This window comes from Pteronotus mesoamericanus, unplaced genomic scaffold (assembly GCF_021234165.1).
Source record: "Pteronotus mesoamericanus isolate MK-2021 breed Mesoamerican mustached bat unplaced genomic scaffold, CSHL_Meso_final contig_68, whole genome shotgun sequence".
NCBI classification, from domain to species: Eukaryota; Metazoa; Chordata; class Mammalia; order Chiroptera; family Mormoopidae; genus Pteronotus; species Pteronotus mesoamericanus.
In genome coordinates this window covers 14,053,163-14,067,114 of record NW_026555234.1, presented here as the reverse complement: position 1 = coordinate 14,067,114, position 13,952 = coordinate 14,053,163, and the positions used below count along the sequence as shown (strand labels likewise).

At 35.1% G+C, this 13,952-nt stretch overlaps 1 protein-coding gene across 1 annotated transcript in view; it reads left to right on the top strand.

Moving 5' to 3' along the window:
- DHX15 (DEAH-box helicase 15) overlaps window positions 1-13,345 on the top strand; it is a 52,968-nt gene extending 39,623 nt beyond the window's left edge. The window contains exons 8-14 of the mRNA XM_054581996.1: window positions 135-284; window positions 660-768; window positions 1,239-1,430; window positions 4,275-4,397; window positions 9,310-9,500; window positions 11,426-11,595; window positions 12,779-13,345. Of these exons, the coding sequence (XP_054437971.1) occupies window positions 135-284; window positions 660-768; window positions 1,239-1,430; window positions 4,275-4,397; window positions 9,310-9,500; window positions 11,426-11,595; window positions 12,779-12,896 (1,053 nt within the window). The 3' untranslated portion in view covers window positions 12,897-13,345. The remainder of the gene's footprint in view (window positions 1-134; window positions 285-659; window positions 769-1,238; window positions 1,431-4,274; window positions 4,398-9,309; window positions 9,501-11,425; window positions 11,596-12,778) is intronic.
- The last annotated feature ends 607 nt before the right edge of the window (window positions 13,346-13,952 follow it).

Here is a 13,952-nt window from a genome sequence, read left to right as displayed (position 1 = left end):
TGGTAGTGTGATTTGTGGTCATCAATACTGTATTTATTTGGGGACTAACTGTGGGCTTTGGGTACTTCAGGCAAATCACAGTTTTGCGTTTAATTGAAGAAAAAAATCACTCTTCTTTACTTTCATTTTAATAGGTGTACAATCCTCGAATCAGAGTTGAGTCCCTTTTGGTGACAGCTATTAGTAAAGCTTCAGCCCAACAAAGGGCTGGTCGAGCTGGGCGTACCAGACCTGGGAAATGCTTCAGACTTTACACAGAGAAAGCTTATAAAACAGAAATGCAGGTAAGGGGTTACTGTATCCTTCCTGTGTGTTTGGAAAGTTAAGCTGAATTTGTAACCAGAAGAAAATTGCTTTATTTATTTCATATTGCCTTTTTGGCACCATAAGCTCCTCAGTCAGGTTATGGTGTAATCTACCAATGCACTTTGAAGTTGAGATGGACAGCGGCAGGAACACTTAGAACCCTGTAAAGATGGTTCACAGAAGGCGTTTGATTCCTTTCAAGTCTGTTCTACAAGTATTTTTCTCTCAGGCGGTGGTATAGAAGTAATGCCCAAATAAATAGCTAAGAAGGCAGAGGAACAGATAGATTTTGTCTTGTGGAGCACGAGGGTTAAGGAATATTTAACAGAACAAACATTTTTGTTTTTTGCTAGGATAACACCTATCCTGAGATTTTGCGTTCTAATTTAGGATCAGTTGTGTTACAGTTGAAGAAACTTGGTATTGATGATTTGGTGCATTTCGATTTTATGGATCCACCAGGTATGAATTCTCAGCATATTTATTTCATCCAACCTTTTAAACAAAATTGGCTCTCTTTCTCTGTATCCTATTTAAGCACATATAATAAAAACATTTTTTTTCTTTCAGTAAGCAACAAAGTAAGTCCTGTGTGTTAGCATTAAAACTAAAAATGACAGTTATGTGAATCACAATTTTTCCATTTCTTCAGAAGAACTAAATTTTTCTGGGAATTAATGGAAATCTGAGGAATTTGAAGGGAAAATGTTTGAAGTGAACACATTGTTAAATTAATTTACTATACAGGAAATTTTTTTAATTCTCTATGATTCATTGTTTGCTGATCTCTGTAATTGCATTTGATGGCAATTTGAGTTTTTAGTTTGGCCCATTGTAGAATGAAAAATAAGATCGCTTATAATAGTTGCTACTTGTGTCACATTTTTGCTTGCTGCAGGCAGCTTGTCTAATAGGTTGCCTTTTCCCCTCAGCTCCTGAAACTCTGATGAGAGCCCTAGAACTTTTGAATTATCTGGCTGCTTTAAATGATGATGGAGATCTGACTGAATTGGGATCCATGATGGCAGAGTTTCCTCTAGACCCACAGCTCGCTAAAATGGTTATTGCAAGTTGTGACTACAACTGTTCTAATGAGGTCCTATCTATTACTGCTATGTTGTCAGGTAATAGAGGGAAAAGAACTAAAAAAAACCCAGCTCTTCAAAGTTTGGGTGGACTTCGCTTTTGGTTTTGGTTTTTAATATTTAATATGATAGTGGATTTTATAGCTGGTTTTAAGGAACTCACTCTGTTTCCTAAATATCTTGTAAATAGTTTCATAGTGACTTAGTATGTAGAAAAGTAAAATCAGTCATTGTGCACAAAATATAGTAAGAACATTGGCTTTCTTCAGTAGAAATAAAAATTGAAATAAGAAAAAAATAAGTCTGAGCACAGTTGTAACTGAGTCTTTGGTAGGTCCATCAGTTTTGCGGTTTATTACTGACAGTACAAGAAGAACTTTGTTCTAACACTTCGCACTATTAGGTCAGCATGAGATAAACCCAAACTATCATTTAAAGTAAGCTTTTCCTACTTGTATAAATAAGTTCCAGTGGTGGTCAAAGACGAATTTCAAGCTGAGTAGCAAATAAATAGAAGTAGTAATGAATAATTTTAGGCTTAAGCATCTAACCTGATAATTCTTTTACAATGGAAGACAGACGCTTGATAAGAGAAATACATTTAAGTGGTAAAATTGCTAATGGTGAAAATTGGCAATTAAGCTGAATAAGTAGTGCTGTTTAGTAGCAGTAAAGCTTAATCCACAAATGAAGTAGTAACTTGGAAACTACATTTTCCAAAAAGAAGTATTGTTAACATACAAATGTACACTGATTGTTTTAGCTAAATAGAGAAGTTTTTATTGACCATTAAAGTACTCTATAATATTAGTTTTAGTACGGGGCAGAATTGACTTTCAGTCACAGAGTGGTTTATCAGTCTTAATTATAACTTAAGTGCCTCAAATAATTCAAAGTCTTATGGAATCAAAGAATAAATAGAAAATTTTCTAAATAAAAAAAGTTTGGCCTAGTTTAGATGTATGGTATATATTTTAATGGTGTGATTTTTTTTTTTTTTTTTTAAATCTAAGAACTAGCTAAAATGTTTTTTTGCAGAGTTATGACTGATCAGACTCAGAGCAGATGGGCAGGGCAGTGTATTGAATCATTTTAATTAAATTGTAGTCTCACTTGCGGAGGTGGTGGTAGGTTGTTGTCTGCCTTTCTCATGTGTTGTTTGTTGGATTCTCCCAGTGTCCTTATCTCAAGATACTAGATTGTAGAGAAAGTACAGGGCAAAAGTTAACGGATTATTTGTGTATTTATTTACCTACCCAGTTTTTATTTTTTCCTAGTTCTCTTGTCAGGCATGTAATTTACCTGTTTGATTTTAGAATATTAGTCCCTTAAAAAATTGGTCATTATGATGCATTTGAAATCTTCCAACTACATGTCTTATTTGTAATAGGAGTTCTGAAAACAAGGTTTACTGGTCATCGTCTTCAGCACATTAACTGAGGGAATATTTATGTGCAGCAGTTATTAAGCATTTGTGGGGGGAATGTTGATAGGTGAGGAAGAAGTCATGGAACAAAAAGATTGCTGTGCTTGGAATGTTTTCCATTTAAATAGTTTCTGAGGTTTATAGTGTAAATCAGAGGAGTGCTACTTATTCCCACTAACTGGTAGCTAGTTCACATTAACTTTCACAACTATGAGAGGTTTCTGTACTTCAATGAAATTACCTTGCTTCAGTTACATTAAGCAAGACTTAATATTTACTGTGATCATGTGTCATTGTCTCTCTTTGGCTTCTTTGGCATCTTTTTAAAGGGGAAACTGTATGGGAAAGAGTAATTTGATTCTGTATATGATTTCATTGTCGATTATTCCCATTATTTTCTATCTGAACTGATAATTTATGATTTTTTGAATTGACAAGGTTTTAACAGCTTTAAGAATGTGTTGACAAAGTCCCAAGCTGTTAAGTATTTTTATTTTCATATTGCTTTTATGACTATGGAATTACTGAAGTGAATTAAGGAAAGTTGTATTTCAAAAAATGTAGTGCACACTTTGTAACAACTTAAAGTTTTATGTGAATTAATATTGAGGCTCGAAACATACTGTAGTTAAATATTTTGATGACCCGTGAAATAATAACTGTTTCAGACTAATTGTCAACTTTTTAAATACTGGATTTTGCTTTTATATTGAGGTTTTGTTTTTAATAAGTTTTTTAAAACTTGGGACTTTATTTACTAATCTTTTTATTAAAACGCTGGAAAACTGGGCTGAATAGCCTCAGCCTTTATGAATTTTCTTAACTCAGGCGGTTTAACCTTCCACCACTACTGCTATCATCAAAACCCAAGATTTCATGATATTTTTTATGTTTACATATGCTTCTGCTCACCGGTGCTAATAGTGATACCCACCAGTTGGTAATAGCCACAGCACTAGGGAAAAAAATTCCAATAGAAATGTGGCAGTACACTGGTTGGAAAGTTGTTTTTAGCCCTGCAGGGGGTAAGTGTAGCTTCATAACTTTTCATAGCCATTCAGCGTATTTAGTGGATGGCCTTTTGAAAAATTGCATATAGCTAAAAGGCTATTGACACCATAATTCTGGTTATTGGTAGAGCTATCAGCACTGGTTTTTGAAATAAGTTGAGCTTTCTAGTATCTTGATGGCCTTCAGAATAGCTGTTTTGATGCCTACTTTTAGATCTAGTTAAAATAATCAGGTACTGTGTAGCTTTGAAACCCTCTTGTCTTACAGATGTGGTTAGGTGTTGATGTACCAAATCAAGGTAGTAAACAGTCCAAGATGCAGTTGGAGGCCATCCTGCCCTGCCCTATGCTCTGTGAACTGACCTAGCTAGGCCTTGTTCCTCTGTCTGTGAATGCGTGACTCATCGATATGGGCGTTTGTGTTGGGCCCATACCAACCTTGTTTAGTCCCACAGTGTTTTGTTCGCCCCACGGAGGCCAAGAAAGCTGCGGATGAGGCCAAGATGAGATTTGCCCACATAGATGGAGATCATCTGACACTGCTGAATGTCTACCATGCTTTTAAACAAAGTAAGTGTAAAATAGATTGAGTGCATTCTTCTGTCCAAATATCACATGCATGATATATCTCTTACCTCTCTTTTATTTATTTGTGACTTCACATTAGAAAACCGGGGTACTTTTTAGTAAAAAAACTCCTGAGTAGCATTTAAGGTAGAAATTGATGTTTTTTTTTTTTTTTGTTTTTTTTTTTTTTTTTTTTTAAGTTTTGCGTTTATAATGCGGGGAGAGCACCAGTTACAGAAAGCTGGAAAATACAGGGCAGTGGAAATGAAATACTTGTCCCTGGCCCGGTAGCTCAGTTGGTTAAGCGTCATCCCGATAACTCCAAGGTTGCAAGTTGCTCCCCAGTCAGGACACGTGCCAGAATCAACCGATGAATGCATAAATAAGTGGGACAGCTAAATCGAAGTGTCTGTCTCCCTGTCTCTTCCCCACCTGGCGCAACCCCTGCCAACCCTGTTTCCCTCTCTCCCTTTTTCTCTAAAATGAGTAAATGGAAAAAAAAAAATCATTAATGAAATACTTGTATAAAATTTGCCTCTAACATACAGATTTTTATATAGTCCCTTCTGTTTATTCCACACATTCGTAGCTTTTACATAATTGCTAGCAAAATAGAAAAATGGGCAACAAATTTAAAAGACTGTTCTTATTTAGGCGACAGGTGGTCTGTAAATTCCCAAGAGGGACAAAGTCCAACTTTTCTAGGAGATGCATTATTATTGAGAGTTAACATTTTCTCGTCTGTATAATTGAACAAAGTTACCTGTGTGCACAACTGGGTTTAGTGGAGCAATCATACAACAGAGGTGGGAATATAAATTGTTGTCTTTGAAAAGCCGTGGAATTTATGTTACTAATAACCTTAACAAATATATCTTCTGACCCAGAAATTATCTTCTGGTGTTCTTTGGACACAGATGTGATTAAAGATTTGCATCCCAGAATTATTTATGATAGGGTTTTTTTCCCCCAAAAGGGGGGGAAACTACCTAAATACCTACCAGTGGAAAGATGATTCAATGATTTTTGCTACAACCACATGATATTCTAGCTTTAAATCATCTCTTCAGACAGTACTTAATGACATAAAAGCATTTTTTCAGTTATTTGAAATTAAGGAAACCTAGTAATAATCAAGTTCTTGCTAGACGCTTTTGTTGAAATGCACTCTTCATAAAACTGAGAGAGGAAAACTTAAAAGGAGAAAAATGCAAAAATACCTGCAACAGTTTTTAAAAGTGTTTGATTTCCACATGTGTGTAGGCTAATGTGTTGGATGATAAGCACTCAAAGACAGCTCTACATCATCGTCGCCTTCACCAAAAATGTGGGGTTCTCAGTCACTCCCAAGTTTTTGGTTTCTGCTAGTAAGTTTTTAAATTTATAACATTGGCATTCACATTTTGCAACTTTTGGTTTATTTGTAACTCATTTCTATTATCTCATAAAAATTCTACTTCTAAAATAGTCTATTGACTTTGACTTGTCTCTGTAGGAGTGTGGTGACTTTATTCATCTCAGGGTCCATCCAAAAAGTGCTAGAGGGCCAAAATGTGGAACAAAGAACATAGCAGCCAAGGTGTTGTACACCAGTGTTTTACCTGTGGCTCCTGGTCTGAGTTAATAGAATTGAGGATATCAGCTGAGAAAAGGTGTGGGACCCTTTTCTGCCAACGTATAACAAATTTGGGGCAGATAAGGGAGGTACAGTGAAAAGTGATTGAGAGTCCGAGATACGAAGGTCAGTACATAGTTTGCTTCATAACAGTTATTTTATCCATCTTATGCCTTAAGTATTGGAAATGCGTAGTCTTAAAGACTATCCCTGGTAGTGTAGGTCAGTTCAAGAAATCTCTGTTGCTGTTGTGTGCCAAACTGTATCATACTGGTTTGATATGTGTGACCATCAGATACAGCACCTACTAACAGACTGGGACAGCTGCTGTAAAGGGGGAGGCCTTGATAAGGAGGATCCCCTTCTGTCTTGGTCCTCAAAATCCTTTGATAGCATTAAGTAGTGTTTTAAGTGGAAATTAAGATTTCTACAGGAGCAGTTGATTTCTTTCACCTATTATTCTAGCTAGACATTTTAATTCTTTTAAAATTAAGAGATTGTGTTACTTTGTCACTTAAGCTTTTGCTAACTAGCACAAGCAGTGTATTTGGATTTCAAATTTTGTTATGAAAATGAAATTTAGGATTGATGTTGGGACCGTATTTTGATTTTAAATAAAAATGTAACAATCCACTGTTTGAAATTAGGAACTTAAGATTTAAAATGACAACATCACATGTTATTTTTGTACATATTTATGCTTGGGAGTTACCTGTGGGAAATTGATCAGTAGACATCTACAAAAGCTTCATCCTGCTCCTAAACAGGGCCAGCAGTAAGAGCGGGTCTTGTGCACTAGAATGACAGTATCCGCTTGACGGCTCTAAGGTCAGACTTCTGGGTCTATTTGGACATGTCCTATCTCAGGTTGAATCTGAAATGTTTTCACTAACGATTTCTAAACGATGTTGTATTGTGTTATTAATTGAAAAAAATAAGTATATTTTTGATTAGTCAGAAGTATCGATTTTATTAGATACAATGGTTGATTACATAATAAAGCTAAAATTTATGTTAATCCTATTCATTTAACACTTGAAAACCAACCAGGTTTATTTCACAACACTTTAATTTTTACTCTGAAATTGTTCGGCTTTAGGTCCTAAGTGTAATTTACTGTATTAGTAAGAAATACATACCCAGGACCATTGTTTTCTTTTTTTAATTTTTTTTAGGGCAGGGGGAGGAGGGTGGGAGAAAAGAAAGAGGGAGCGAAACATCGATGTGAGGGGGAAACATATTCAGTTGCTTCTCCTACCTGTGTCCTGACCAGGGACCTCGAACCTGCAACCCAGGCATGTGCCCTGACCCCTGACCCAGACTCAACCTGCAGCCTCTAGCTTAGCAGGACGATGCTCAATCATCAGAGTCATACTGGTCAGGGCATATCTAGAATTATTTTAATACACTGCTCCTGTTTTGGGGGTTTTATCCCTTCCGTTTATCAAATTATTTCTCACAAATTTAGATAAATATCTGATAGTTCTGTATATCTTGACAACTTAAAGTTGTGTTTTTTTGTTGTTTTGTTTTTGGTACTCGGGTGTATTTTAAAACTTGAAAACCTCAGAAAAGCTACACTCCAGAGTGCTAATCAACACTTTGCAAAAGTTCCCATTTTTATTGTCAGTTTTTATTGTCATTTTCATTGCCTTTCAGCTTTTTAAAGAGCATCAGCATAAGCAAAAATACCTCTAAAACATACTTTCTGTTTCATTTCTTGAAGATAAATCAGTACTTTGTTTTAAATGTCAGTAAGTGTAGATGGGTACCTTTTATTTCTCATTTTAGATGTTAGTTAATGGGCACTTGAACACATCAATTCTTCAATTTAAAGATCCATTTTACTACCCCAAGTACCCACCCATTCTGTTTATAAAATGTGGCTTCATTTTGTTATTTATAAACAAATTACTGTTATTAATATACCTGTTGTTCTTTTGAAAAGCTATGTAAAAAACGTATATTATAATTGGCAGAACTCTAAAACCAAGAAGAAAAGAACATGCCAAAGGTTAATCTATATCATAGTAGCTGGAGAAGGATCAACACAGCCCCAATTTTTAAGGCCTTCTCCCCCGCCCCAAGTTTCACAATGACCCTCTTAAGTTTATTTTTCAAAGGGTTTCCTTGTGGTTGTCTTTGGTACGTGAAGATGTCATCATACATTTTACATTATGCTACAGTTTGAGCTCTTAGATGAGCAACACTAGGTTAGTGGGAAGCTTGTCAAGGATTCATTAATGGATAAATACCTTTGATGGTCAACACCTGCAGTAAAATTATTTGGAAGTGCTTAAATATAAGCCTTGCTTACTAAACATGAGTATTGATTCCAGATATCCTTGTAAAATTTGTCACTTGGGTTTTAAAGTTTGTCTACCACTAAGATTACATTGGTAATCATAAATCCTTAAATACTTTTAAGTTTTGGTCGCTCTACCTCAGGCATAATTAAAGAAATACACAGTAGTTATTTAAAGTTCACTGGTATAACTTTTGTTTTTTTATTTATTTTAAAGATTTTATATATTTATTTTTAGAGAAGGGGGAAAACTTCAGTGTGTGGTTGTCTCACGCACCCCCTCCTGGGGATCTGGCCTGCAACCCAGGCATGTGCCCTGACTGGGAACTGAACTTGCTACCCTTTGGTTCAGAGACCAGCACTCAGTCCACTGAGCCACACCAGCCAGGGCTCACTGTTAAAACTTTTAAATTGAATTTAATTATGTGAGGCAACGATTTTCAACCAATGTGCTGTTAATTTTTAAAACATGCAGTACTTCACTATTTAGTCAGAGGCACTGACCTCTTTTCCCTTACATTGTCAAATTTAAAAATAATAACAGCCAACACAATAGCCATCCAGTGTGAATGAATTATACTTATCTTTTTTGTCAGATCAGGAAAAAAGAATTTGTTGTGCCACAGATTTAGTAAACACTGTATGTGTGCCATGAGATGAATGAAAAAGGTTGAACGTCGTTGATCTAAGGCTGTCTTTTGTTTGAAGATAAGAGACATGGGCATTTTACTACATTTTTCCCATCCACCCCTTTTTAGATCATCAATTGAAAACAACCAGGTGGATGTTTATGGGTAAAATAATTCGTAAAAAATGGTTTACGCGGAATCACTGTTTTGTCATCCAATAGCCAAAACCCTAGTGTTATTTCTGATTTTGATCTTCTACAGATTTTTAGGTTTACTCTTTATAACAGTTTTCCTTTTTAATTGGATAATAACACCTGTTTGGATGATTCATGTCCCCATTTTTTCCCCCTTTCTTCAACTTTGTAGATCATGAATCGGTTCAGTGGTGTTATGACAACTTCATTAACTACAGGTCCCTGATGTCAGCAGACAATGTACGCCAGCAGCTATCGCGAATTATGGACAGATTTAATTTGCCTCGTCGAAGTACTGACTTTACAAGCAGGGACTATTATATTAATATAAGAAAAGCTTTGGTTACTGGGTATTTTATGCAGGTATGTGGATAACACAGGAATACATAATAAATATTTATATAATATTGTTTGCTTTCTTTAACAGCCCTCTGAATTCACTAAAACACAAAAGTCAGTTTAAGAAAGCCTATGAATATTGATCTTAAATGTTGTGTCTAGATTCTTGAATGAACTGATACTAAGATGCTTATGTGTCTAATGAATAGCAAGTTACCAGTTCAGTTAGGTAGAAATCAAGTTTATGCTTACTTTTTTATTAATGGAGTGTTTTTTATACCAAATGGATACATTGGCCATTTTCAGGTGGGATTAACAGCTATTTCCTCTATAAATTTTAAACCTTTACTTTTGATAAATGGATTAAAGTTTCCTTGAACCTAGATCTTTACTAGAGACAGAAAATCGGGACAGAGTACCAAAAGGAAGTATCTATCTGAGTGAATCCTCTGTGTAGAACCAAATTACCCCAAAATTCAAATAGTCAAACAGCTACATTTCATTCACAGTTCTGTAGGTGATTGTTGTTATTTATCAATATTTTGAGTGCTGCAAAGGCCAAAAATTGTCTTTTGAGCTAAGAAATAAGGATGAAAAATAATTTTAAAATGATTTACTTGGTTTTAAGTGTGTTATATTGATGGCTATAGGAACTGAACATTTATTTTAAGGGATTTTTAAATTGTTTTTAAAACTGAAACTTTCTGGTGTTAAAAATGAAAACAAATTAGTTTATTACTTGGTATGGGATTGATTTTAATCATCCCTTCTGTGTCCTGCTTCTTTGTTCATTCTCTGTGTCTGTTTAGTAAAATGTGGCTGGCCTTAAGACTATTATGAGCTCAAAAAATAGAATGAATCTAAATGCAGTGAGTCAAAATAAAAGTTAACAGATTGGTGCCTTGTTTGTATTCGTAATCAAAGTAACTATACAAATATTTATTGCATCATCCTCTTATAAGATCTTGGGCTTATTAGAATTAGGTAAATAATAGAGTTAAGAATGAAAGTTCTCTAGCCTCCTAACTAGTTTCTTTTTGAGGTCTTAAATTTGTTTTTAATAATTCAAAGAAGATAGACAAAGCCATGTTCAAGCATTACGGATTTCTAATTCTCAAGGTTTAAATTTGTTAGAAAAAGGGCATGGATGATGTTACCTGGCACTTAGTAGTAGCGTACTAAATATTTGAAATTAAGTTCATTTTTTATTATTTATCAGTAATTGTTAATCGTTTCATTTATGCACATTTTATAAAAATTTAAATATTAGATGAGAGTCATCAATGTGTTTGATTATAGACAGATGAAATATTGGCAAGATGCATGTGCATATTCTCTTTTTTTCTTCCTTTGGTCTTTGTAGGTACTTTTTGTCTTACAGTTATTTTGCACTTTATTTTTCTGTCTTAAATGTGAATCTTCTGGTAACTGTTCATCTACTTCATAGTTATCACCTGGAGCTGAAGAACCCACTACAATAGCCTAAGGCAGGGAAAAGGGACAGATAGTACCTATATATCAGACTTTGTGGGCCCATTGGGTCCCTGTCGAAACGACTCAACTCTGCCTGCCCTTTTAGTGCAAAAGCAACCGTGGACAAATGTGTGACCCAATAAAGCATTACTTATGGACACTGAGATGTGAACTTTATATGATTTTTATTCAGTATCAATTTTTTTTTTTAATTAACCTCTTCCCCAGTCATTTAAAGATGTATAAAACATTCTTGCCTGACAAGCCTTGCAAACACAGGCAGTGAGTTTGATTTGGCCTGCAGTACTTTCTTTAATCCTGCTATCAGGCAGTGTGAATAAGTATGGCCATGGAATGAAAAGCAAAAGGTAGGGCCTGTGCATTCCTAATTATACATATAGGTAGCTTTATACCACTTTTCTTCTGTAACTAGCACATCAGAAGCATTGTATTAATTTACTTGGTTTTGGTTTCAGGTGGCACATTTAGAACGAACAGGGCATTACTTAACTGTGAAAGATAACCAGGTGGTTCAGTTGCATCCCTCAACTGTTCTTGACCACAAGCCTGAATGGGTGCTTTATAATGAGTTTGTTCTTACAACAAAGAATTACATTCGGACGTGTACAGACATCAAGCCAGAATGGTAAGTGACACCTTTTGTTTGTCAGTTTTTGTTAGAAGTTTGCTCAGAATGGAATCTGATTTTGTTACAGGACAGGAGTTCCTCTTTTCCCTCACAGAGGAACTTGGAATTCTATGTACCTCCGTGTGTGGTTACGGGGCTTTGACCTGATAGTATGGTTGATCTCTTACAACCTTTGCTTTGCTAAGAGAACAGTGGGATGGTTGGTGTGGGCATGGGCAGGGTTTGGAACCAAATATATAAAGCTACGATTTACTAGCATCATGAGTGTTTTTGGAGCCATTCTCTTGCTGTTATGATTCACTCAAATTCCCTGGTTTCAGAAATCAGTCTTTATATTCTGTCTGTCCCATTAAAATTGCCTCTCAGCTATTTATTATTTACATGTTGGTGCTTTGGGAGATTGTGTCTGTCTTTGAATCTTAGCATATTTGATTTTACAAAATGTAACCAGAAGTGGTTACTTTAGGCAAAATGAGCTCTTCCCCAGCCCTTTGTGTGTGGTGTGCCCCCCCGCACCCAGAATCCATTCAATAGCTTACGGTGGCAGGGGGCGTCGGCCAAGAATGGTGGGGCTGAAAGCACTTTCTTAGTTGGTGTCACTTGCTGTATAATGTGAGGCTCCTTTCCTACACTGATTTATGACTTTTGACACATAAGTTGTATAGGACATTACCATTTTATCTTACATGCTTTGTTGAGAAAAAATTGTATGGCTAAACACTAAGAAGTTTTCAATCAAGTATATTCTTTGGGGTATAGAGTTTCAGTTATTAAACTTTAAAATGAGAAGATCCAATCATTTGAATACCAAGATGTTTCTTATGTATAGCCTGTATTACTATATAACCTTTGAGAAGTTGGTCAAAATGATATTCTAGAGGGAATGAATGAATAACTTTATGTTAATAACTTTATATAAATGTAAATAAAAAGTTTTAAAAGTTTTTATTTTGCGTTTAAGTTTATACAAAGTCCATCAGAAAATTTATAGCTTACTACAATTACACATTGCTAAAAGTGATCTTTATAAGGGTTAGGCGTTGTAATTTTAACATAGATTTAGATTTGTAGGTTTTCCTTAGCCAATCAGTTTATTAATGAGTAATGCCTATCCTGTTGGCAACTCCAGAACTTTAATTGAATGTTAAGTTGGTAATTTTTTTTCCCTCCTTCTGGACAGGTTGGTGAAAATTGCCCCTCAATATTACGACATGAGCAATTTCCCACAGTGCGAAGCAAAGAGACAGTTGGACCGCATCATTGCCAAACTTCAATCCAAGGAATATTCACAGTACTGAGTTCAATGCTTAGAACTGAAGTTATTCAGAGGACAGCTTTAAAAGATGAATGAACTGAAAAGTTCAAGTTGTGCTCTTCATGTTGGTTCAATAATGGCCTTTATTTGAAAGCTTTTTAATTTTTCTTTACAGTAAATATTCCATTCTGATTTCATAAATTAAACATTTATGCCTCCCTTTTGTGTTGACACTGTAGCTCATACTGGAAAAGTCGATCAATGTTTTGCAGTTTATTGAAAGTAGTTCTATATATAACAATGTTATAAGCATTTCTTTAGAAATGGTTGAAAATGCTTCTAAAATGTGATTATCGACCATGGTATGCATGATCGTTGTAATTGTTGACATTCCTTTTAGAAGTTGTGAAATGTTACAACTTGTGCTTATGTAGACACAATCTTCTGTCTCAGTACAGAGGCACTGACTTCAATAAAGTCTATTTATACTAATTTTGGCCAAAGCACTTTGATATCTTTGTTCTAGTCTCTTTAAGGCTTCTTCCCATCTATAGGACACCCTTCCCACCCCGCGCCCCCCTTTTTTTTTAGTATACTCTGATTAGATATTTAGTATCTTCCTACAGGACTACTCCTTAGATAAAGTAGTCATCAAAGCAATATTTTTAAAAACAAAGCATTTTGTTAGGTTAATCAGGATGATATAATAGGATAAAGTGTGTGGTTTTTATTCAAAATTAGATCCCAAAAACAGAATCATGAAAGGAGACCTTCATCCTAAAGTTCATTTCATAGAGTTAATAACTGTTAACCACATTTTTAGCAAATCTTTTTGTTAAAGAAGTATTCTAAGCACTCTGGTCTCTGAAACAAATGTTTGTTTATATTAAATTGGTAGTGAGGAATGATGTTATATTGTAGATCTTGATCTTTATTTTAGAGTTGGGTATTTTAGGAAGTGTACAAAAGTAATGAGTATAGTGTGTAAAAGTGTGCGTTTGACTTTCCACTTCCTGTAACAGGCAGTAGACAAGTTAAAAACCCTTTCTAAGCCATAAATAAAATGTTTGGTGTGACCCCATCAAAGGGTCTGCAATAA